General features: G+C 55.9%; 1 protein-coding gene across 4 annotated transcripts in view; it reads right to left on the bottom strand.

Moving 5' to 3' along the window:
* ICA1 (islet cell autoantigen 1) overlaps positions 1-24,049 on the bottom strand; it is a 36,366-nt gene extending 12,317 nt beyond the window's left edge. For 2 of the 4 annotated variants that reach the window (XM_029071205.2, XM_039912942.1), the window contains exons 1-6: positions 18,941-19,082; positions 12,668-12,714; positions 10,161-10,332; positions 9,188-9,260; positions 7,158-7,281; positions 6,656-6,854 (exon numbers count right to left, since the gene is read on the bottom strand). In XM_029071205.2, coding sequence (XP_028927038.2) covers positions 6,656-6,854; positions 7,158-7,281; positions 9,188-9,260; positions 10,161-10,332; positions 12,668-12,714; positions 18,941-19,075 — 750 coding nt within the window. In that variant the 5' untranslated portion in view covers positions 19,076-19,082. Of the gene's footprint in view, positions 1-6,655; positions 6,855-7,157; positions 7,282-9,187; positions 9,261-10,160; positions 10,333-12,667; positions 12,715-14,512; positions 14,608-18,940; positions 19,083-23,896 lie in introns of those variants that run through there. The other 2 variants (XM_029071204.2, XM_029071202.2) reach the window with 2 other exon arrangements.
* Positions 24,050-24,844: the final 795 nt, after the last annotated feature.

Below are 24,844 nucleotides of genomic sequence, written 5' to 3'. Positions count from 1 at the left end.
TTCTATTTATCTATTCTGATGCTACTGATGCCTTTCTACGGCAGTGTGGCTATAGGGAAGCAGCGTGGCTCAGTGGAAAGAAACTGGGCTTGGGAGTCAGAGGTCATGGGTTCGAATCCCGGCTCTGCCACTTGTCAGCTGGGTGACTGCGGGTGAGTCACAACTTCTCTGTGCCTCAGTGACCTCATCTGTAGAATGAAGCGGCGTGGCTCAGTGGAAAGAGCCCGGGCTTGGGAGTCAGAGGTCATGAGTTCGGACCCCCCCTCTGCCACTTGTCATCTGGGTGACTGTGGGCGAGTCACTTCACTTCTCTGGGCCTCAGTTCCCTCATCTGTAAAATGGGGATGAAGACCGCGAGCCCCACGTGGGACGACCCGATTCCCCTGTGTCTCCCCCAGCGCTTAGAACGGTGCTCGGCACATAGTGAGCGCTTAACAGATACCAACATTATTATTATTATTATTAGAATGGGGATTAAGACTGTGAGCCCCACGTGGGACAACCTGATTACCCCGTATCAGTGCTCTGAACAAAGTAAGCGCTTAACAAACAAATACCAACATTATTATGACTTGTTTCGTTCTGCTGTCTGGTCTCCCCCTTCCGGACCGTGAGCCCGCTGTCGGGGAGGGGTTGTCTCTCTCTGCTGCCCAATTGTTCTTTCCAAGCACTTAGTCCAGTGCTCTGCAAAAGGAGGCGCTCAGTAAATACGATCGAATGAATGAATAGGCGATTAACAAATAGCATAAAAACAGAAAAAGGCAGGTAATGCGGCCCTCCGCGCCCCTTGCTCTTCCCCTGAGGAAACCACGCCAGGCCACGGGGCTTCTTTCTGCAGAAAGACGGATTTGGTGGGGTTTGGGGGGGTGTGTGTCTGTGTGTGTCTGTGTCTTTGTGTGTGTGTGTCTGTGTCTACGTTGGGGGGTCCTCCTTGTTCGTGCACCCCCTTCTGCCGCCCCCCCCCCCCCCCAAAACCGTGGCTTTGAGAAGCCTCCCTCCAGGAGTCAGGACACCCGACTCCTTAATCACAGACCCGCATACACTTGGGTGACCGTGACGATGACGACGACGGCCTTCGTCAAGCGCTTACTAGGTGGCCGGCACCGTTCTAAGCGTTGCTGGGAGAGATACAAGGTCATCAGGTCGTCCCAGCTGGGGCTCCGTCTTGTGGCTCAGTGGAAAGTGGCCGGGCTTAGGAGTCAGAGGTCTTGGGTTCTAATCCCGGCTCCACCCGTAAGCTGGGTGACTCTGGGCAAGTCGCTTCATTCATTCATTCAGTAGTATTTATTGAGCGCTTACTGTGTGTAGAGCACTGTACTAAGCACTTGGAATGTATAATTCGGCAACAGATAGAGACCGTCTCTGCCCAATGACAGGTCACAGTCTAACTTCTTGGTGCCTCAGTTACCTCACCTGAAAAATGGGGATTAAGACTGTGAGCCTCACGTAGGGCAACCCGATTAGCCTGTATCTCCCCCCCAGTGCTTAGAACAGTGCTCTGCACATAGTAAGCGCTTAACAAATACCAACATTATTATTATTAATGCCCATTTTACAGATGAGGGAACTGAGGCCCGGAGAAGTGAAGTGGCTTGTCCCAGGTCACACAGCTGATCAGCGGCGGAGCCGGGATTAGAATCACAGAGAAGCAGCGTGGCTCAGTGGAAAGAGCACGGGCTTTGGAGTCGGGGCTCATGGGTTCGAATCCCAGCTCTGCCACTTGTCGGCCGTGTGACTGTGGGCGAGTCACTTCACTTCTCGGTGCCTCGGTTCCCTCATCTGTAAAATGGGGATTAAGACCGCGAGCCCCACGTGGGACGACCCGATTCCCCTATGTCTACCCCAGCGCTTAGAACGGTGCTCGGCACATAGTAAGCGCTTAACAAATACCAACATTATTATTATTATTATTATTATTATTATTATCCCAGGTCCTTCTGGCTCCCAAGCCCGGCCTTTTGCCACTGAACCACACTGCTTCTCAAGCAGTTCTAAATGCTGAGGTAGATAGAAGGTAAAGAAGTTGGACCCAGTCCCTGTCCCACGTGGGGCTCACGGTCTCCATCCCCATTTTCCAGATGAGGGAACTGAGGCCCAGAGAAGGGGGGTGACGTGCCCAAGGTCACACAGCGGACAAGTGGCAGAGCCAAGATATCGAACCCAGGACCTTCTGACGCCCAGGCCCATGCTCTATCCACTAGGCCAGGTGGTCCTATCTATCAACTCTCTTCCACTGTCCTCTCCCAAGCGCTCAGTACAGTGCTGTGCACAGCGTGAGTGTCGTGTAACTACCGATGATTAATCCACTGCTCTCGCAACTCACCGGGTTGCGAGATTCCTCTAGATTGTGAGCCCGTTGTGGGCAGGGATTGTCTCTCTTTACTGCCCTAATGTATTTTCCCAAGTGCTTAGTACAGTGCTCTGCACGCCCTAAGCGCTCGATATATCCTAATGAATGAATTCCCTTGGTTTTTTCCCTGCGACCCTTTCCCCCTGGCCTGAAAAGAAGAGGGGTTTGGAGGGAACCCCGAAATCCCCGGACAAGTCCGATTTACACAACTCGCCCGGTGGCAAAAGACCACATTTTCACAACGGGTTGTGTGTAAACACGGGTTGTGTGTAAACCACCTGACTTCTGTTCTGGGAAAGGGACGGTTGGAAACTGTGAGCGGCTTTTTTTGGGGGGGGGGGGGGGGGAAGGGAAGGAGAAGGATCGGGAGGAAAAGGGGGAGACTAGAGGAAAGGGGTGAGGAGAGGAGCAGAGGGGCTCTTTAGGCAGCTGGTAATAGGAATGATAATAATGGAGGTCATTGTTAAGCGCTCACTACGTGCCAGGCACTGTACTAAGCGCTGGGATGGATGCAACCAAATCGAGCGGGACACAGTCCCACATGGAGCTCGAAGTCGCCATCCCCGTCTGAAAGATGAGGTCACTGAGGCCCGGAGAAGTGAAGCGACTTCCCCAAGGTCACCCAGCAGACAAGTGGCAGAGCCGGGATTAGAACGCAGGTCCTTCTGACCTCCAGGCCTGGGCTCCATCCGCTGGGCCACACTGCTCCTCACGCCTCTCCTTGGTGTTAGGGCTCCTATCTGCCGAGCAGCAGGATGGTACAGTGGCCGGAGCCCGGGCCTGGGAGTCAAAGGGATGCGGGTTCTAATCCCGTCTCCGCCGCTTGTCAGCTGTGTGACCGTGGGCAAGTCACTTTACTTCTCTGGGCCTCAGTTCCCTCATCTGGAAAACGGGGATGGAGACCGCGAGCCCCACGTGGGACAGGGACCGGGTCCAACCCGATCAGCTTCTATCCGGGCCCAGTGCTTAGTGCAGCGCCCGGCCCAAAGAACGTGCTTAACCAATACCTCAGTTATTATCACTGTTACCAACTCTGCTGCGGCATCGTCCTCTCCCAGGCGCTCAGTACAGTGCTCTGCACCCAGTGAGCACTCCATAAATCCCCTAGCTTCCGTATCACTCTTCGAGAGGCAGACGAGATCCGAGCTCCTCCGGGCAGTAACGGAAGAGCTTCCCCGGCTTTCAGCTCTGTTCTCCGACAGTCAGTCCTATTTACTGAGCGCTTCCTGTGTGCAGAACACTTCACTAAGCGCTTAGAAGACGACGGAACAATATAACAAATTCCCTGCCCACAACGAGCCGACAGTCTAGAGGGTGCTCGGACTCTACCAGGCACGGGCAACCAAAAATGCCTTTTCCTTTAGTCCATCGATGGTGCTTATTGAGCGCTTACTGAGTTCAGAGCACTGTACTAAGCACTTGGGAGAGGACAACAGGCAGACACATTCCCTGCCCACACGAGCCGACAGTCTAGAGGCTTGCTCGGACTCTACCAGGCACGGGCAACCAAAAATGCCTTTTCCTTTAGTCCATCGATGGTGTTTATTGAGCGTTTACTGAGTGCAGAGCACTGTACTAAGCGCTTGGGAGAGGACAACAGGCAGACACATTCCCTGCCCACAGCCAACTTGCAGTCTAGAGGGGGAGACAGACGTGGATAGGAATAAATCCCTCCACTAAGCCCCGGTTCCCCTTTTCTCCAGGAGCCCAACGGCTTGTGTTATAGTGCGGTTTTGTTTCCTAAGACACCCCGGGGTCTGTGGGGTGGGGGGACTTGGGCGGCGGAGGAGGGGGTGGAGACGTTTTAGACGCCCCCGAGCCTGGTTTCTGCTCCTGTATGGGATTCCGGGGCATGGGGCAGGCCAAGCTGCTCAGCGGCCTAACGGAAGCCCCCCATAATAATAATGATGATGATGATGATATTTGTTAAACGCTTTCTGCGTACCAAGCACTCTTCTTACCACGTGCCAGGCATGTACTAAGCGCTGAGGCAGATACACGATAGGTAGGTTGGACGCAGTTCCTGTCCCGCATGGGGCTCACAGTCTAATAATGATAATGATCGTGGTATTTTTTTTCAGTGCTCACTTAGTGCCAAGAACTGTACTGAGAGCTGGGGTAGATGAGAATAATAATAACCGTGGTGTTTGTTAAGCGCTTACTATGTGCCAGGAACTGTACTAAGCGCTGGGGTAGATGAGAATAATGATCATAATTATGGTGTTTGTTAAGTGTTTACTATGTGCCAGGAACTGCACTGAGGGCTGGCGTAGATGCGAATGATTATAATAATTATGGTGTTTGTTAAGTGTTTACTATGTGCCAGGAACTGTACTAAGCACTGGGGTAGATGATAACAATAATAATAATAATAATAATTGTGGTGTTTGTTAAGTGCTCACTATGTGCCAGGAACTGTACTAAGTGCCGGGGTGGATGAAAATAACAATAATAATAACAATTGTGGTGTTGTTAAGTGCTTACTACGTGTGCCAGGAACTGTACTAAGTGCCGGGGTGGATGATGACAATAATAATAATTGTGGTGTGTGTTAAGCGCTTACAATGTGCCAAGCACTGTTGTAAGCCCGCTTGCAACCAAGAAGCAGCGTGGCCCAACGGGTAGAGCCCGGGCCTGGGAGTCAGAGGACCTGGGTTCTAATTCCGGTTCTGCCAAATGCCTGCTGTGTGACCTCGGGCAAGTCCCTTCACTTCTCTGGGCCTCCGTTCTCCTCTTCTCCCTCCTACTCAGACTGTGAGCCCCATGCGGGACGGGGACTGTGTCCGACCTAATTCGCCTGCACGTACACGAGCGCTCAGAACAGCGTTTGACACATACTAAGCGCTTAACAATTCCATAAAAAGACGAAGAAACTGAGAAGCCAAGGAAGCAGTCTAGAGAAGCAGCGTGGCTCAGTGGCAAGAGCCCGGGCTCGGGAGTCAGAGGTCATGGGTTCGAATCCCGGCTCTGCCCCTTGTCAGCTGGGTGACTGTGGGCGAGTCACTTCACTTCTCTGGGCCTCAGTGACCTCAACTGTAAAATGGGGATGAAGACTGTGAGCCTCACGTGGGACAACCCGATCACCCTGAATCTCTCCCAGCGCTTAGGACAGCGCTCTGCACATAGTAGGCGCTTAACAAATACCAACGTTATTATTAGAGGGGGAGGCAGACATTAATATGAGTGAATAAATTAAGGATATGGACTTAGAGTGCCGTTCAGTCGTTGAGTCGTATTTATTGAGCATTTATCGTGTGCAGGGCACTGTTCTGAGCGCTTGGGAGAGGACAATAAAACAATAAACAGAGACATTCCCTGCCCACAACGAGCTCGCAGTCCAGGGCGGGGGAGCCAAGTGAGGAAAAAGGCGCTCTAGAAGCAAGCCGGAGTTGGATCCTCTGGACCGTAAGCTCGCTGTGGGCGGGGATTATTATTGTTTATCGTTATATCTTACTCTCCCCAGGGCTCTGCCCACAGTAAGCGCTCAGTAAATACAACTGAACCGCACCCTCCGTCCATATCCATGATTTATTTTACGCGTAAATCCTTCGTACCGCCGACGGGCTGACGGCGCCAATCTCCCGCCGCCCCTGAGCTTCCGGAGAACCGCGGGGCGGACGGACTCGATCCCCTAGGATGTCGGCTGGCGCCTCCCCAGAGGCGTCCGAGGAAGCCCTTCCCTGAATCCCGTCAGCCGGGGAGAGACCCCTTCCCTTCCTTCCCGACCCCAGCATTCCGGGACGGCCCGCCTCTTCCTCCTCTCCTCCCCCTCGGCGAGACCCTTTCCCACGCATCCTCCTCCCTTCTCCTCCTCTCGGCTCCGGCCCCCGAAGCCCCCCCTCTTCTCGACGACGCTATCGGTCGACGTGTTTGTTGAACGCCGTGTGCCACGGAACGGTACCGGGCGCCGGGGTGGATACAGGTCGATCGGGTCGGACCCGCTCCCCGTCCCGCGTGGGGCTCACGCTCTTCATCCCCATTTTCCGGATGAGGCCAGCGAGGCTCGGAGGAGCGAAGCGACCGGTCCGAGGTCACGGAGCGGACGGGCGGCGGGGCCGGGATCGGAATCCGGGCCCCCCCCCACCCCCCACCACGCCGGGCCGCTCCACACCGGGAGCTCGCCGCGGGCGGGGGACGTGTCCGTCTGTCGCTGCCCCGTCCTCCCCCCAGGCGCTCCGTAGAGCGCTCTGCACACGGTAAGCGCCCAATAAACGCCGCCGGACGGACGAAGGGGACGCCTCCCTCCGGTCCCCCCGGCCCCGAGAGAGAGCCGTGCGCGTCCGCCCCGGGCGGGTCCCCCCTGACCTTTCGGAAGTTCTCCAGCTGCTTGTAGAGGTCGGGGTCGAGCTCCCGGGAGGCGTCCTTCATCCAGAGGAGAGCGCCGCGGTAGTCGGTGCGGCTCTGCTCCATGCGGTTGACGGTCAGCCACGTGTCGGAGATGGCCCGGTAGCGGAAGGTCTCCACCTCCTGATAGAGGCGGCAGAGCGGGCGGCGCAGGGCCAGCCTGCCGCCCGGGGGGGCGCGGGGGGACCCCGCTCAGGCCTCGCCCGGACACACGCCGGCCGCTCCCGGCGCCGCCGTCCCCCCGGGGCCGGGATCGGGCCTACTCGCTCTCTCGTCCTCTCCCCAGCGCTCTGCACACCGGAGACCGCCACGTCCCCCGGGGCGGGGATCGCGTCTACTCGACCGTCCACTCCCCGGCGCTCCTCTCCCGGCCCGGGCGGCGGGCCTGCCCACGGTGCCCCGCGGGAGGGTGGCGTGACGCCCCGTCCCCGTCCGCGAGCGCGTGTCCGCGAGGGGGACGCACCTTTGCTGTGAGGAGAAGCAGAGGGCCTTGCCCACCGCCTGCATCATCTTGCCCGCGCGCGTTTTGTCCTGGGAGCCCTGGGTGCGCAGAAATTTCCCCAGCTCGCTCTCTTCCTGAGACAGGACTGGCACCGGGGGGGGGGGGTGGGGGGAAGGGAGGGAAGGAGGGAGAGAGACGGGATCCACCGTCAGCCCCCCGGCCGCATTTTGCCACCCCCGACCTCTTCTGAGAAGCAGCGTGGCTCAGTGGAAAGAGCCCGGGCTTCGGAGTCAGAGGTCATGGGTTCAAATCCCGGCTCTGCCACTCGCCAGCTGCGTGACTGTGGGCGAGTCGCTTCACTGCTCGGTGCCTCAGTGACCTCATCTGTAAAATGGGGATGAAGACGGTGAGCCCCACGTGGGACGACCCGATTCCCCTGTGTCTCCCCCAGCGCTTAGAACAGTGCTCTGCACATAGTAAGCGCTTAACAAATACCATCGTCATTATTATTATCATTATTTTGCCACCCCCGACCTCCCTCTGTCCTCGCTCGCTTCTCTGGGGACGCCCGGGGGGGAGAAGTCCTTTTTCTGTTCATGTCTGCCTCCCCCCTTCCCCAAGTTCTAGGCTCGTGGCGGGCAGGGAATGCGTCCGTTTATCGTCGCGTCGGACTCTCCCGGGCGCTTAGTACGGTGCTCTGCACACAGCAAGCGCTCGGTAGAATAGGACCGAACGAATGAAACACTCGATTCTCTCTTTCTTTTTGGTTTCCCCGGATTTGCCCCATGCGGCGCGGAAGCTCCTTGCGGGCAGAGAAGGGGTCTCGGTCATCGGCGGTACATTTTGGGCGCTCGCTATGTGCAGAGCGCTGTACTGAGCGCTTGGGAGAGGACAGTATAACAGCAGAACGGACACAATCCCGGCCCCCGGTGAGCTCACGGTCTAGGCTCTTGTGTTTCTTCAGCACTTCCCTAGCGCCCGGTAGAGCGCGGTACGCTCCGAAGGTGCTTAATACATTCCGCGCCTGCTCCTACAGCTCTGCAAGTCGGGGAGAGATGGGGATTCACTGGATGGTAAGCTCCTTGAGAGCAGAGATCAGGTCTACTAACTCTACTGTCCTCTGCCAAGCGCTCAGTACAGTGCCCTGTCCACAGCAGGCTGTCAGCTCCTTGAGGGCAGAGGTAATTTTAATGGGAAGCAGCGTGGCTCGGTGGAAAGAGCCCGGGCTAGGGAGTCAGAGGTCGTGGGTTCTAATCCCGGCTCCGCCGCTCGTCAGCTGTGTGACCGTGGGCGAGTGAGTCACTTCACTTCTCTGGGCCTCAGTGACCTCCTCTGTAAAATGGGGATGGAGACCGGGAGCCTCACGTGGGACGACCTGATGACCCTGTATCTCCCCCAGCGCTTAGAACAGTGCTCTGCACATAGTAAGCGCTTAACAGATACCAACAATATTATTATTATTCTACAGTGCTCTGCACACAGTATGCGCTCAATAAATACCCCTGATTGATTGATTTCCTCCCCTCCCCAGGAGAAGGTTGAGGGGGAGGAGGGCTCAGGGCCATCTCCTGTGAGTTGTGGGCCGGCAGTCCCCACGATTCCAGCATGGCCTAGTGGGTAGAGCCCTGGCCCTGGCCCGGGAGTCAGAAGGTCATGGGTTCTAATTCCGGCTCCACCCCTTGTCTGCTGGGTGACCGCGGACCAGTTGCGTCACTTCTCTGGGCCTCAGTTCCCTCCTCTGTAAAATGGGGATGGAGACCGTGAGCCCCACGGGGGACAGGGACTGTGTCCAACCTGATTGGCTTGTATCCACCCCAGCGCTTAGTACAGTGCCTGGCACCTAGTAAGCGCTTTAACGAATATCATCATCATTATAGGGAAAACCCTAGACTCTCCCACGAGTCTACCAGACGGTTTTCCCTCCTTCCCTCCCTCCCGGCCAGCCGGTCCACAGGGTGGGATTTCCGGCAAGGGTCCCTCGTCTCCAGCTCTTCCTTCAGCCTCCCGCCGGCCTCGTTGAGGAGGAAGAGCGGCGCGTGGGGAATACCTACAGCAGATCCTCTTCTGATAGAGTTCGATCACTTTCAGCAACTCCATGCACGTTCTCTGGATTGAGTGGAACAGCTGAAAGCCAAACAGCAGAGAGGTCTATAAGCTCCGGGGGTGGAAATCGTATCTAAACGCTACTGCAGTGGACGCTCCCGAGCCCTTAGCACAATGCTCCGTCCACAGCGCTCTGCACACAGTGCCCCGCTCGACAAATACCGTCGAACGGTCAGGCCGGGAGGTAAGGGCAGTCCATCCAAACAGCCGGGACTGGCTTCCCGCTAGGAAGCTCCATTCTGTCGGTCGGTCGGTCGTATTTACTGGGCGCTTACCGTGTGCGGAGCACTGGGTAATGTCACAATAAATAGACGCATTCCCTGCCCGCAACGAGCTTACGGGCCGGAGTGGAAGTCCCGCGGGGGCAGGGAGAGGAGGAGGAAGAGAGGAAGGTGAAGAGGAGAAAGGAGGAAGAGGAGGAAGGCGAAGAGAAGATGAGAGAGGAGAAAGGAGGAAGAGGAGAAAGGAGGAAGAGGAGAAAGGAGGAAGAGAAAGAGGAGGAAGAGGAGGTAAAGGAAGAGGAGAAAGAGGAGAAAAAGGAAGAGAAGAGAAGAGAGGAGAAAAGGAGGAAGAGGAGAAAGAGGAGGAACAGGAGAAAGAGGAGGAAGATGAGAAAAAGGAAGAGAAGAGGAGAAAGGAGGAAGAGGAGAAAGAGGAGGAAGAGGAAACAGAGAAAAAGGAGGAGAAGAGGAGGAAGAGGAGAAAGAGGAAAAAAAAGAAGAGGAGGAAGAGGAGAAAAAGGAAGAGGAGGAAGAGGAGAAAGGAGGAAGGGGAGAAAGAGGAGGAAGAGAAAAAGGAAGAGGAGAAAGGGGAAGAGAAGAAAGAGGAGAAAAAAAGAAGAGGAGGAAAAGGAAGAGGAGGAAGAGGAGAAAAGGGAAGAGGAGAAAGAGGAGGAGAGGAAGAGGAAAAGGAGGCCCCCACCTCCAGTTTGGCATCCAGGTCCGCGTCTGAGGCCACGACGTGCTCATCCTCCTTCTTCCCCGTGACTTTAATAAGCGTCTGCTTGGTTTTCCAGTATTTCTGCTGCATCTTGTTCACCACCGACTTCTCCTGACGGTGCGCAGAGCGATCGTACAAGTCCCTGGAGTAATTGCTAAAAACCAAACAGGCAGGAGACAGCGAAGGTGGCTCGCAACCCCTACGGGGATTGAGACGGATTTCGGCTCCAAAGGATATGAGTGTGCGTGCGTATATAACGTCCGGCAGATTTCCTCCAGCCAAAGTTGCTGGCGGGAGTGACGATTCCAGCGGGAGGCCACAAAGGCAACGGGCATCGCCGCTGAGGCCAGCTCCAGAATGCCGAGAAGCCGCGGGGCCCTGTGGCTGGAGCCCGGGCCTGGGGATCGGAAAGACCTGGGTTCTAATCCCGGCTCCTCCCGAGGCTCAGTGGCTACGGCGCGGGCCTGGGAGTAAGAAGGAGCTGGGTTCTAATCCCAGTCCTAGCATCTGTCTGCCGGGCCGACTTGAGCGAGTCACTTCGCTGGGCCTCAGTGACCTCATCTGTAATAATAATAATAATGATGGGATTTGTTAAGCGCTTACTATGTGCCGAGCCCTGTTTTAAGCGCTGGGGTAGATACGTGCTCCTCACGTTGTCCCACGTGGGGCTCACAGTCTCGATCCCCATTGACAGCGGAGGGAACAGAGGCCCAGAGGCGGTGAAGTGACTTGCCCAAAGTCACACAGCTGACAAGGGCGGAGCCAGGATTAGAACCCACAACCTCTGACTCCCAAGCTCGTGCTCTTGCCACTAAGCCATGCAAAATGGGGGTTAAGACCGTGAGCCCCATGTGGGACAGGGACTGTGTCCAACTCATTCATTCAGTCGTATTTACTGAGCACTTACCTTGTGCAGAGCACTGTACTAAGCGCTTGGAAAGTGCAGTTCGGCAACAGATAAGAGACAATCCCTGCCCAACAACGGGCTCGCAGTCTAGAAGACTGAGATTACCAGTGCTTGGCACATAGTAAGTGCTTAACGGATTCCACAATTATTATGATTATGGTCATTCTTATTACTGTCTGCTGTGTGACCTTGGGCCTGGGAGTCAGAAGGACCTGGGTTCTAATTCCGGCTCCGCCACTTATCTGCTGTGTACGATCTTGGACAAGTCACCTCCCTTCTCTGGGCCTCAGTTCCCTCATCTGGAAAATGGGGATTGAGACCGTGAGCCCCACGTGGGACAAGGATTGAGTTCAACCCGATTTGCTTGTATAATAATGTTGGTATTTGCTAAGCACTTACTATGTGCAGAGCACTGTTCTAAGCGCTGGGGGAGATAGAGAAGCAGTGTGGCTCAGAGGAAAGAGCCCGGGCTTGGGAGTCAGAGGTCATGCGTTCAAATCCCGGCTCTGCCACTTGGCAGCTGTGTGACTGTGGGCGAGTCGCTTCACTTCTCTGTGCCTCAGTTCCCTCATCTGTAAAATGGGGATGAAGACCGTGAGCCTCACGTGGGACGACCTGATGACCCTGTATCTACCCCAGCGCTTAGAACTGTGCTCTGCACATAGTAAGCGCTTAACAAATATCAACATTATTACAGGGTAATCAGGTTGTCCCACGTGAGGCTCCCAGTCTTCACCCCCATTTTATAGATGAGGGAACTGAGGCCCAGAGAAGTGAAGCGACTCGCCCACGGTCACACAGCTGACAAGTGGCAGAGCCGGGCCACCCCAGTGCTCAGAACGGGGGCTGATACATAGTGAGCGCTCAACAAATACAGAAAAAGGCAGACCACTGTGATAAGCGCTTGGGAGGGTTGACTAGAAACAACAGGACAGACACATTCCCCGGCCACAACGAGCTGAGAGTCTAGAGCGACCAACCGGGCCGGCCGCCGGCCACCAGCCCCCAAAAGGGGGGTTGTAATAATAATGTTGGTATTTGTTAAGCGCTTACTATGTGCAGAGCACTGTTCTAAGCGCTGGGGGAGACACAGGGGAATCAGGGGCTCACAGTCTTAATCCTCATTTTACAGATGAGGTAACCGAGGCCCAGAGAAGTGAAGTGACTCGCCCACAGTCACACAGCTGACAAGTGGCAGAGGCGGCATTCGAACCCACGGCCTCGGACTCCAAAGCCCGCGCTGTTTCCACCGAGCCGCGCTGCTTCTCGCGTGGGTACTTCTTAAGCGCTTAGTACAGTGCTCTACACACAGTAAGCGCTTAATAAAGACGATCGAATGAACTGAATTAACGAAACAGGACAATGGGGTTGGACGCAGTCCCCGTCCCACAGTGGGGCTCACGGTCCTCACCCCCATTTTCCAGAGGAGGGAACTTGGGCCCGGAAAAGGATCTCGGGACAGGCTAGGCTAGTGGAGAGTGGCGATTTGGACAGAGATGGCTGGAGCTGAACCACTGTACGGGACGCTTATTGCGACTGATTTTCTTAGACGCGTGTTTTACAGATGTAGCCGGTTACTTACTATCTGTGGCCTTCCATGCCTGCTTTAATCTCGGCTTGTCCCCGACCCTGAATAGACAGGAAAGAAAAGCACCAGGGGTTGAATTAGAACACGGTATACAATAAAACGAGCTCATTAGACTGGAAGCTCAATGTGGGCAGGGAACCTCGTTGTTGTTTGTCTGTTTGCAGGGCATCCGTTGAGCGCTCACTCTGTGCCGGGCACTGTACTGACCGCCGGGGTAGAGACGAGCTAGTCGGGTTGGACACGGTCCCTGCCCCACGTGGGGCTCGCGGTCTTCGTCCCCATTTGACAGACGAGGGAACTGAGGCCCAGAGCAGTGACGTGACCCGCCCAAGGTCGCCCTGCAGACGAGTGGCAGAACCGGGATTAGAACCCGGGACCTTCTGCCTCCCAGGCCCAGCTCTCCCCACTAAGCCGTGCTGCTTCTGAGAGAGACTACGGCTGTCCCCATCTTCAGAGTTCCTCCTAAAATCCCACCTTCCCCAGGAAGCCTTCCTGGATCATTTCGGCCTCAACTGATCCTTTTGAGCCCATCGGCATGACTCTTGTGTGAGTATATCTACACACAAACATATACATGTATATATAATAATAATAATAACGTTGATAATGTTGGTATTTGTTAAGCGCTTCCTACGTGCAGAGCACCGTTCTAAGCGCTGGGGGAGACACAGGGTCATCAGGTGGTCCCACGTGAAGCTCACAGTCTTCATCCCCATTTTCCAGATGAGGCCCAGAGAGGTGAAGTGACTTGCCCACAGTCACCCAGCTGACAAGTGGCAGAGCCCGGGATTCGAACCCGTGACCGCGGACTCCCAAGCCCGGGCTCTTGCCACTGAGCCACGATACCCACCCGTATACTGATATATTCTATTATTGCCTGTTTCCCCCTCTAGACTGTAAGCTCACTGTGGGCAGGAAACTTGTCTGCTAGTTCTTTTATCTCCTTCGACCCCCTTCTGCCTCGCCTTGACTTTATTTATTCCCCCCCTCCCCCCGCCAACCCTCTCAGTCCTTACGTCCCCATCGGCCATTTACTGATTTCTATTCATGTCCGTCTCCCCCTCTAGACCGTCGGCTCGTTGTGGGCAGGAAATGTGTCTGTTATATTGTCCTGCTGTCCTCTCCCAAGCGCTCAGTACAGTGCTCCGCACACGGTAAGTGCTCAACAAATCCGGTTGACTGACTTATACTCTCTTAAGCACTTAGTACTTAGAGAAGCAGCGTGGCTCAGTGGAAAGAGCCCGGGCTTGGGAGTCCGAGGTTATGGGTTCGAATCCCGGCTCTGCCACTCGTCAGCTGTGTGACTGTGGGCGAGTCACTTCACTTCTCTGGGCCTCGGTGACCTCATCTGTAAAATGGGGATTATGACTAAGAGCCCCACGTGGGACAACCTGATGACCCTGTATCTACCCCAGCGCTTAGAACAGTGCTCTGCACATAGTAAGCGCTTAACAAGTACCAAGATTATTATTAGTACGGTGCTCTGTACATAGCAAGCTCTCAATAAATACCACCGAGTGATATATATATATATATATGCATATAAAATAATAATAATGGTATTTAAACGCTTACTACGTGCCAAGCACTGTTCTAAGCGCTGGGGTAGATACAAGGTCATCAGGTTGTCCCACGTGGGGCTCATGGGCTTTATCCCCATTTTAGAGAGGAGGAAACGCAGGCACAGAGAAGTGGCTTGACCAAGGTCACACAGCAGACAAGGGCTGGAGCCGGGATCAGAACCCACGTCCTCTGACTCCCAAGCCTGTGATCTTGCCACTAAGCCAAGCTGCTTCTCTCTCTCTCTCTCTAGATGTATATAATATTTACAATATTTACATTTATCAGAACCATCAGTTGTTTGCTCAGCTGTCTCTTGTCGTTGAAGTTGGACGGCTTCCTGCTTTATCTCTGTTTTTCCCGGGGCTTTCGTGATCTGTAAATCATTCTGTCCTCTTCCCTTCCTGCCATTCGATGGGAAAAGCTTAGAGATGAGGGAGTGTGGGTCCTGCTAGGTGGCATTCTCTCCAAGGCCCTGCACTCGACAGAGTCTCAGGAAATGCTTACAGGCTGGCATTTTTATTTTAATGGTATTCGTTAAGCGCTCATCACGAGTCAGGCACTGTTCTAAGCACTGGGTGGACTGGAGTTAATCAGGTCGGACACGGTCCCCGACCTGGAGCTTACGGTCTAGGTAGGAGGGAGAATGGGTATTCATTTACAATAATAATAATAATAATAATTATTATGGTACTTGTTAAGAGCTTATCACAAGTCAAGCATTGTTCTAAGCACTGGGGTGGACTGGAGTTAATCAGGTCGGACACGGTCCCCGACCTGGAGCTTACGGTCTAGGTAGGAGGGAGAATGGGTATTCATTTATAATTATTACGATTATTGTTATGGTATTTGTTAAGCGCTTATCACAAGTCAAGCATTGTTCTAAGCACTGGGGTGGACTGGAGTTAATCAGGTCGGACACGGTCCCCGACCTGGAGCTTACGGTCTAGGTAGGAGGCAGAAGGGGTATTCATTTATAATAATAATAATAATAATAATAATTATGGTATTTGTTAAGCGCTTATCACAAGTCAGGCATTGTTCTAGGCACTGGGGTAGACTGGAGTTAATTAGGGCGGACACAGTCCCCGACTTGGAGTTTACGGTCTAGGTAGGAGAGAGAATAGATATTCATTTATAATAATAATAATAATAATAACAACAATAATAATTATAAATGAATACCTATTATTCATTATTATTATTATTATTATTATTGTTACCGTATTTGTATTTCAATGGACAGTATTTCTAAGCACTGGGGTGGACTTGAGTTAAGTCGGACACAGTCCCCGACCTGGAGCTTACGGTCTAGGTAGGAGGGAGAATAGGCATTCATTTATAATAATTACATATTATATATAATTATATATATTATGGTATTTGGTATTATGATATGTTATGGTATTTATGGAGCTTTATAGTTATTATTATTATTATTACGGTATTTGTTAAGCACTTTTTCTGTGTGAAGCACTGTTCTAAGCGCTGGAGTATATACAGAGTAATCAGGTCATCCCACGTGGGGCTCACCGTCTTCATCCCCATTTGACAGATGAGGCAACTGAGGCCCAGAGAAGTGACGTGACTTGCCCACAGTCACACAGCTGATAAGTGGTGGAGCCGGGATCCGAACCCACGACCTCCGACTCCCAAGCCCGGCCTCCTTCCACTGAGCCACGCTACTTCGTTCGTTCAGTCGTATTTACGGAGCACTTACTGGGTGCAGTTCAACAATAAACAGACACATTCCCTGCCCACGGTGAGTTGACAGTCTAGGGTCATCAGGTTGTCTCACGCGGGGCTCACAATCTTCATCCCCATTTTACAGATGAGGCACAGAGCGGTGAAGTGACCTGGCCAAAGTCACACAGCTGACAAGCGGCAGAGCCGGGATTTGAACCCATGATCTCGGACTCCCCGGCCCGGGCTCTTTCCACTGGGCCACGCTGCTTCTCACTTACTTTTAACTAAAGCAAGTGGGGAATCAACTGACGAGGGATATTTACTGAGCGCCTACTGTACGCGGAACACTGTACTGAGAGCTGGGGAGAGGACTGGAGGATTCGTAGACGCAACCCTCGACCTCAAGGACTGGGTGCAGAGCGTTGTACTGAGTGTTTGGCACAGGACAACAGAGGTAATAGATGAGATTGCTGCCTTCGAGGAGCTTAGAGGCACCCGTGCGCAGAACGCTGTACTGAGCACTTGCAAGAGCACAGTAGAGTTAGCAGATCCCCGCCCTCGGGAAGCAGCGTGGCTCAGTGGAAAGAGCCCGGGCTGGGGAGTCAGAGGTCATGGGTTCGAATCCCGGCTCTGCCGCTTGTCAGCCGGGTGACTGTGGGCAAGTCACTTCACTTCTCTGGGCCTCAGTTCCCTCATCTGTAAAATGGGGATGAAGACCGTGAGCCTCACGTGGGACAATCTGATGACCCCGTATCTATCCCGGCGCTTAGAACAGTGCTCGGCACATAGTAAGCGCTTAACAAATACCAACATTATTATTATTGAGTATTAGCTATTTTGGATTATTCTGCAGAGAGCTCACACAGTAAGGAATCTCGGTTTCTATTTCAACCACGGCGATGTTTAGTCTTTTCTGAAATAAACTGGTTGGCCCAGGCTGGGTTTGGATCCGTTTGGAACCCCTTTCCCGATTGGTGAATAAAATTTCCAATTTCAGATATTCGTTTTTTTTTTTTTAAAAAAAAAAAAAAAAACAGGTAACGTCTTCGACCTTGTCAGAAACGGTTTCAACACAGCGGCGGGGCTCGGCGGCAAGAGCCCGGGCTTGGGAGTCGGAGGACGCGGGTTCGAATCCCCGCTCCGCCACCTGTCAGCTGTGTGACTTTGGGCAAGTCACTTCGCTTCTCTGGGCCTCAGTTCTCTCATCTGGAAAATGGGGATGAAGACTGTGAGCCCCACGGGGGACAACTTGATCTTGTATCTTCCCCAGAGCTTAGAAGATAGTAAGCGCTTAAATGCCATCATTATTAATAGTTTTATAGAAAGAAGAACCCCCGATTAGACCGTAAGCCCGTCAGTGGGCAGGGACGGTCTCTATCTGTTGCCGCATTGTCCATTCCAAGCGCTTAGTACAGTGCTGTGCACATAGTAAGCGCTCAATAAATACGATTGAATGAAGGAACCCCAGAGAAACGGTGGGCAGCTTCCCAAAAGTGAGTCATTTTTAAGCTCTGGAAAAAAACAACTAGACAAAGCCTCCAGAGAATAAACCAGTCAGAGCGGTTGGCTCCGGTCCATTTCTAATCTCCTCCGCTGCCCCGCTGCCATTTCTAGGACACGTGGACATTTACGACTTCCCGTACGTACCCACCTTATGCTCTTATGTACAAACCTCCCCTGCCTTTATTTAAACACGGATCCCAGCTCCTTCCCTGGCCTGCTGCGTGACCTCGGACAAGCCACTTGGCTTTTCTGGGCCCGCGTTCCCTCCTCTACCGAACGGGGACGAAGACTGAGCTCCGCGTGCGACGGGGACTGTGTCCGGCCTAGCTTAGCGCTATCCTAAGCGTTTGGGTAGACGCGATCGCTCACTCTTTCATTCGATCGTATTTACTGAGCGCCGCCCGGGCGCGAAGCACCGTACTGAGCGTTTGGGAGAGGACAAGAGGACACATTGGAAAGAGCCCGGGCTTGGGCGTCAGAGGTCATGGGTTCGAATCCCGGCTCTGCCGCTTGTCAGTTGTGTGACTGCGGGCCAGTCACTTCACTTCTCTGGGCCTCAGTGACCTCATCTGGAAAATGGGGATGAAGACTGGGAGCCTCACGGGGGACAACCTGATGACCCTGTATCTCCCCCAGCGCTTAGAACAGTGCTCTGCACATAGTAAGCGCTTAACAGATACCAACATTATTATTCCCTGATGACAACAAGCTATTCATTCATTCAATAGTATTTATTGAGCGCTTACTATGTGCAGAGCCCTGGACTAAGTGCGTGGAACGGACAATTCGGCAACAGAGAGAGACCATCCCTGCCCGGTGACGGGCTCACGGTCTAACAGGGGGAGACGGACGGACAGAAACAAGGCAACATCAACACGATAAATAGAATCGAGGGGATGGACACCTCATGAACAAAATAAATGGGGTCATAAAAATATATACAAATGAGCACAGCCTACACGGGATAATAAGGTCCCACATGGAGCTCACAGTCTAAATGGGAGGGAGAATGGGTTTTTCTTGCAGATGAGGAAACTGAAGCACAGAGGAGTCAATTGTCTCTATTGCCATTGTTCTTGTCCGTCTGTCTCCCCCCAGTTAGACTGTAAGCCCGTCAGAGGACATTCCAAACGCTTAGTACAGTGCTCTGCACATAGTAAGCGCTCAATAGATACTATTGAATGAATGAATGAATAAAATCGCACAGCGGGTAGGTGGCAGAACTGGGATTAGAACCCGAGACCTCAGACTCTCGGGGCTCTTTCCGCTAGGACGTGCTGCTGCTCTGTGCTCCGTAAATCCCCTCAATCGAACTAGAGAGCGAGAGACAGAAGCCCTAGACGAAGCTTTAAAACTGTTGGTTCCTTCCTCGAAACTGCCCGAGTAAGGCCTAAATGTCGAAATTAGAAATCCCCTTTCGAGTCCGGTCAAACGGGGAGATTCGAAACCCCGCCGCGGAGTTGGGGCGCCAATTTTCTGCCGCTCAAAATTACCCCATCGACCTGGGAAATAAAATACCTCAGGGGGCCCGTGGTTGCCGGAGGCCGTTCGGAAATGCCAGACTCCCGGCCGGCGCAGAGCGAGACCTATCGTCTGATCCCCAAATGTCACCGAGGGGAGAGAGACGGTCACCAGCTCAATGGCTCCCAGCATTAGAACGAACCCCCCCCCTTGGAGAGAAGAATCTCACAGGGCCAGCATTCTGGTTCCATCCCTTGTTTCCAAATTCCCCTCCTCTATTAGTAACAGTACTCCCAGAGAATGTGTTGTATTGTACTCTCCCAAGCGTTCGGTACAATAATAATAGCTATTATTATTATTACGGTATTTGTTAAGCGCTTACTACGTGCCAGGCACCGTACTTAACGCTCGGGTGGCGACGAGCGAATCGGGTTGGACGCGGTCCCCGTTCCCCCGTGGGGCTCCCGGTCTTCATCCCCATTTTACGGACGAGGGAACCGAGGCCCAGGGAAGTGACGTGTCCCAGGTCACCCGGCAGACGAGCGGCAGAGCCGGGATCAGAAAACCACGATCTTCTGACTCCCAGGTCCGTGCTCTATCCACTACACCATAGGAAGCGCTCGATAAATACCACCGAGTCGCTAAGTGGCCCTGCACTGTATCGAGCGCTTGGGGGAATACAACGGAAGTCAGTCGAGTGTATTTATTCAGTCATTCGATCGTATTTATCGAGCGCTTACTAAGTGCGCTGAACTAAGCGCTTGGGAGAGGACAGTATAACAATAACAGACACATTCCCTGCCCATAACGAGCTGACAGTCTAGCGGGGCCGGGGGGAGAGACGTCGATACGGATAAATAAAATGACAGATATGGACTCAGTGTGGGGTTGGGAGCGGGGAAGAGCAAAGGGAACGAGTCAGGGAGAGGCAGAAGGGAGCGGGAGAAGAGGAAAGGAGGGTGCAGTCAGGGAAGGCTTCTTGGAGGAGGTGGGCTTTCAGTAAGGCTTTGAAGGTGGAGGGGACGGTGATCGTCTGTGGGATTTGACGAGGGAGGGCGTTCCGGGACGGAGGCGGGACGGGGGCCGGGGGTCGGCGGCGAGACGGGAGAGACGGAGGCCTAGGGAGGAGGTGAGCGGTGGCCGAGGAGCCGTGCGGGCGGGGATGGAGAAGGACAGAAGGAAGGTGAGGCAGGAGGGGGCCGGGGGGGATGGACGGCTTGGAAGACAAGGGTGAGGAGTTCTGGTTCGACGGGGAGGTGGATGGGCAACCGCGGGAGTTTCCTTGAGGAGCGGGGTGACGTGTCCTCAACGTTTTTGTGGAAAAACGATCTGGGCAGCAGGGGTGAAGTCTGGACTGGAGAGGGGAGAGACAGGAGGCCGGGAGGTCAGCCGGAAGGCCGACGCAGGCCTCGAGGCAGGATAGGATGAGTACTCGGATTAACGTGGGAGCGGTTTGGATGGAGAGGAAAAGGCAGATTTTTAATAATAATAATCACGTTGGTATCTGTTAAGCGCTTACTATGTGCCGAGCACCGTTCTAAGCGCTGGGGTAGACACAGGGCAATCGGGTCGTCCCACGCGGGGCTCACGGTCTTCATCCCCATTTTACGGATGAGGTCACCGAGGCACCGAGAAGTCAAGTGACTCGCCCAAAGTCACACAGCTGACGAGTGGCAGAGCCGGGATTCGAACCCGTGACCTCTGACTCCAAAGCCCCTGCTCTTCCCGTGTCGCGAAGGTGGGACTGACAGGATTTAGTGACGGATCGAACGTGTGGGTTGAATGAGAGAGAGGAGTCGAGGATGACGCCGAGGCTGTGAGAGGGGAAGGATGGTGGTGCCAATGAGCCCGTCCTCCAGAGAGCCCGATGCGGACAGGGATCGTCTCTATCCCCGTACCGTACTTTCCGAGCGCTCGGTACGGTGCTCTGCACATAGCAAGCGCGTACGATCGAACGAACGGGGAAGTCGGGGGGGGGGGGGGGGACACAGGGTCTGGGTGGGAGCTCTGTTTCGGACGCGTCAAGGTCGACGCGACGGGAGGACATCCGAGTAGAGGCGTCTCGAAGGCCGAAGGGGATGGGAGATTGGAGAAGAGGGAGAGAGATCGGGGAGGAGACGGAGATTTGGGGAATCGTCTGCACAGAGGTGGTGCCCGAAGCCCTGGGAGGGAACGGGTTCTCCGAGGGAGTGGGCGGAGACGGAGAATCGAAGGGGACCCAGAAGTGAAATCTGGGGGACTCCCTCGGTTAGGGGGCGGGAGGCAGAGGAGGAGCCCCGCCAAGGAGCGGCCGCAGAGAGGAGAGGAGAACCGGGACGGGAGAGGAGCAGTGAAGCCGAGGTTAGATAACCTTTCCGGGAGAAGGGGGCTCGCTCGGCCCCTTTACTGAGCGCCGAGCGCAGGGCACTGCGCCGAGCACTTGGGAGAGTACGACGTATGACGATATAACAGACGTCTTCCCCGCCCACGACGAGCTTGCGGTCTCGAGGAGTCCGGGTTTCCACTCAGCCGTCTACGAACGGCTCGGGGGGTGACTTTCAGAACCCACCACCGGCCGGGACGGCCGCCTCTCCAACCAGCCCCGCAAAGACGGGCCTCGATGGTCAGCCTTAGGATGACGCTGGTATCTGTTAAGCGCTCACTATGGGCCGAGCACCGTTCTAAGCGCTGGGGTAGACCCGGGGGAATCGGGTCGTCCCACGCGGGGCTCACGGTCTTCATCCCCATTTTACGGATGAGGGAACCGAGGCCCCCGAGAAGTGAAGTGACTCGCCCCCAGTCCCACAGCTGACGAGTGGCAGAGCCGGGATTCGAACTCGTGACCTCTGACTCCCAAGCCCGTGCTCTTTCCACTGTGCCACGCTGCTTCAGCCTTATGCCCACAGTTGACTTACAGCAGGACTCCACCCTAAAAAGGTCAAGACGGGAGGAGTCAACGGAAGTCTCCTGGAAACTGCACTGGGCCTACGCCCGGCTGTACGAGTCCGTAACCGTCCGGCCGTGGGTCTAGGCCCGACAGTGAGTGAATACCTTCCCCCTTCCCACCTCTCCTCCCTCCTCTCTTTCCACCCCGCGCGCTCGGCTCCTCCGCCGCCCGCCCCCTCGCCGTCCCCCGTCCTCGCCCGTCCCGCCGCCGACCCCCGGGCCGCGTCCTCCCGCGGTCCCGGGACGCCCTCCCTCCTCGCCTCCGCCGGACTCATTCTCTTCCCCTCTTCGAAACCTAAAGGTCGCCTCCTCCGAGAGGCCTTCCCACTTAGAGAAGCAGCGTGGCGCGGTGGAAAGAGGACGGGCTTTGGAGGCAGGGCTCATGAGTTGGAATCCCGGCTCTGCCCCTCGTCGGCTGTGTGACGGTGGGCGAGTCGCTTCACTTCTCCGGGCCTCGGTTCCCTCATCTGGAAAATGGGGATGAAGACCGGGAGCCCCACGCGGGACGACCTGATTCCAGCGCTTAGAACAGTGTTCTGCACGTAGTAAGCGCTTAACAAATACCAACATCATTATTATTATTATTACTGAGCTCCCCTTTTCCCTCCGCTCCCTCTACCCTTCCCTTCACCTCTCCGCGGCTAAACCCTCTTCTCCCCGCTTTCCCTCCGCTCTTCCCCCTCTCCCGTCCCCTCCTCTCGGCGCCGTACTCGTCCGCTCGACCGTATAGATCTCCATCACCCTATTTATTTTGTTAGCGAGATGTCCGTCGCCTCGATTCTATTCATCTGCTGTCGTTTTAATGAGATGTTCTTCCCCTCCATTCTCTTTATCGCCATCGTTCTCGTCCGTCCGTCTCCCCCGATTAGACCGTGAGCCCGTCAAAGGATTTGTCCATTCCAAGCGCTCAGTCCAGCGCTCTGCACATAGTAAGCGCTCAATAAATACTATTGAATGAATATATATGTGCTAAGCATTGTTCTAAGCCCTGGGGTGATGAGGTGGTCCCCCGTGGGGCTCCCAGGCTTCAGCCCCGTTTGACAGATGGGGGAACTGAGGCCCCGAGAGGTGAAGTGACTTGTCCAAAGTCACCCAGCAGGGAAGTGGTGGGGCAGGATTAGAACCCGTGACCCGACTCCCAAATCTGGGCTCTTTCCCTGGGCGGGGCTGGGGTAGGAGGAGCCTGGATGCGATGGGAGGGGGGATTGGTGGGTCCGGGACACGTCGGGCTGGTGATTGGTGGGTCCGGAGAGGCGCGGAGCAGGTGATTGGCGGGTCCGGGGAGGGGCGGGGCAGGTGATTGGTGGGTCCGGGACAGGTCGGGCAGGTGATTGGCGGGTCCGGGGAGGGGCGGGGCAGGTGATTGGTGGGTCCGGGGAGGGGCGGGGCAGGTGATTGGTGGGTCCGGGACAGGTCGGGCAGGTGATTGGCGAGTCCGGGGAAGGGCAGGTGATTGGCTGGTCCGGGGAGGGGCGGGGCAGGTGATTGGTGGGTCCGGGACAGGTCGGGCAGGTGATTGGCGGGTCCGGGGCGGAGCGGAGCAGGTGATTGGTGGGTCCGGGAGAGGTCCGGCAGGTGATTGGCGGGTCCGGGGAGGGGCAGGTGATTGGCGGGTCCGGGGAGGGGCGGAGCAGGTGATTGGTGGGTCCGGGATGGGGCGGGGCAGGTGATTGGTGGGTCCGGGGCGGGACGGAGTAGATGATTGGCGGGTCCGGGGCGGGGCGGGGCGTCCCTCGGTGCTCTTGGACGGGGCCGGAGCCCACAGCCCCCTCCTTTCCTTTCCTTTCCTTTCCTTTCCTTTCCTTTCCCTCCCCTCCCCCCGAGCGGGGGAGCGGGGGGGCGGGCGGGCGGCCAGCAGGTGGACGTGTCAAGCCCGGGAGGCGGGGGCCGCGGGGCGGGCAGGACCCGCAGGACCCGCGAGGCCCCAGAACGTCCCCACTGCCCTCCCCGAGAACGGCAGCCGCAGCAGGAGGAGGAGAAAGAGGAGGAGGAGAGCCGCTGGGCGGGAAGGAGAGAATTGCGGGGGAGGGAGGGAGGGAGGGAGGGATGATGGAGAGGTGGGTGCCCCCGCGCCCCGACAGCAGCTACCTGGGAGCCGTGGCCCCGGGAGGCTCCGGCGGCGGCGGCTGCTGGAGGACGAGGAGCGGGAGCAGCGGCAGGAGCAGGACGAGGTGCAGCAGCAGCAGCAGCAACAGCAGCAGGAGGAGGAGGAGCCGCCCCGGCCGGTGCAGGCTGGCGGGGCGGCCACCAGGGGGCGGGACCCGCGCGAGGAGGCGGGGTCAGGATCGGCCCGGGGGGCGGGGGCCGGGCTCGATGGGGCGGGGCCAAAGAAGAGGCGGGGCTTGGGCCTCATCTGGGCGATGGCGGGGCCGGGGGTCTGATTGGACGAATGACGGGCGGGGTCGGGACCGGGACCGATCTGGGCCAATGAGGGCCTGGCCCGGACCCGAGGGGGGCGTGGCCAGCACCTGATTGGGTCGGCGAGGGGCGTGGTCGGGACCTGATTGGTGCAGTGAGGGGGCGCGGCCGGGACCTGATTGGGGCAACGGGGGACGGGACCGGGACCGGATTGGGCCGATAATGGGCGTGGCCAGGACCTGATTGGTGCAACGGGGGCGTGGCCGGGATCGGATTGGACCGATAATGGGCGTGGCCAGGACGCGATTGGTGCAATTAGGAGCGTGGCCAGGACCTGATTGGTGCGACGAAGGGCGTGGCCACTGGAAGAGGGCGTGGCCGGGACCCGATTGGTGCAACGAGGGGGCGCGGCCGGGGCCTGATTGGTGCAGCGAAGGGCGTGGTCACTGGAAGGGGGCGTGGTCCCGGAAAGGGGCGTGGTCTCGCCCGCAGCTCCTCCCTACACCCCCTCACCTCCCCCCACGAAGTCTCTTTTAATCCGCCAATCCACCAGGGCCTATTTATTGAGCGCCCACAGCGTGCGCCACCCTGCACTAAGCGCCTGGGGGAGGAAGAGCCCCTACTGTGCGCGGGCGCTCGCTTCGAGAAGCAGCGTGGCTCAGCGGAAAGAGGCCGGGC

Source organism: Ornithorhynchus anatinus, chromosome 8, assembly GCF_004115215.2.
Source record: "Ornithorhynchus anatinus isolate Pmale09 chromosome 8, mOrnAna1.pri.v4, whole genome shotgun sequence".
In the NCBI taxonomy this organism is placed as follows: Eukaryota; Metazoa; Chordata; class Mammalia; order Monotremata; family Ornithorhynchidae; genus Ornithorhynchus; species Ornithorhynchus anatinus.
The sequence above is the reverse complement of the archived record's forward strand: the minus strand, read 5'-3'. Positions and strand labels throughout refer to the sequence as shown.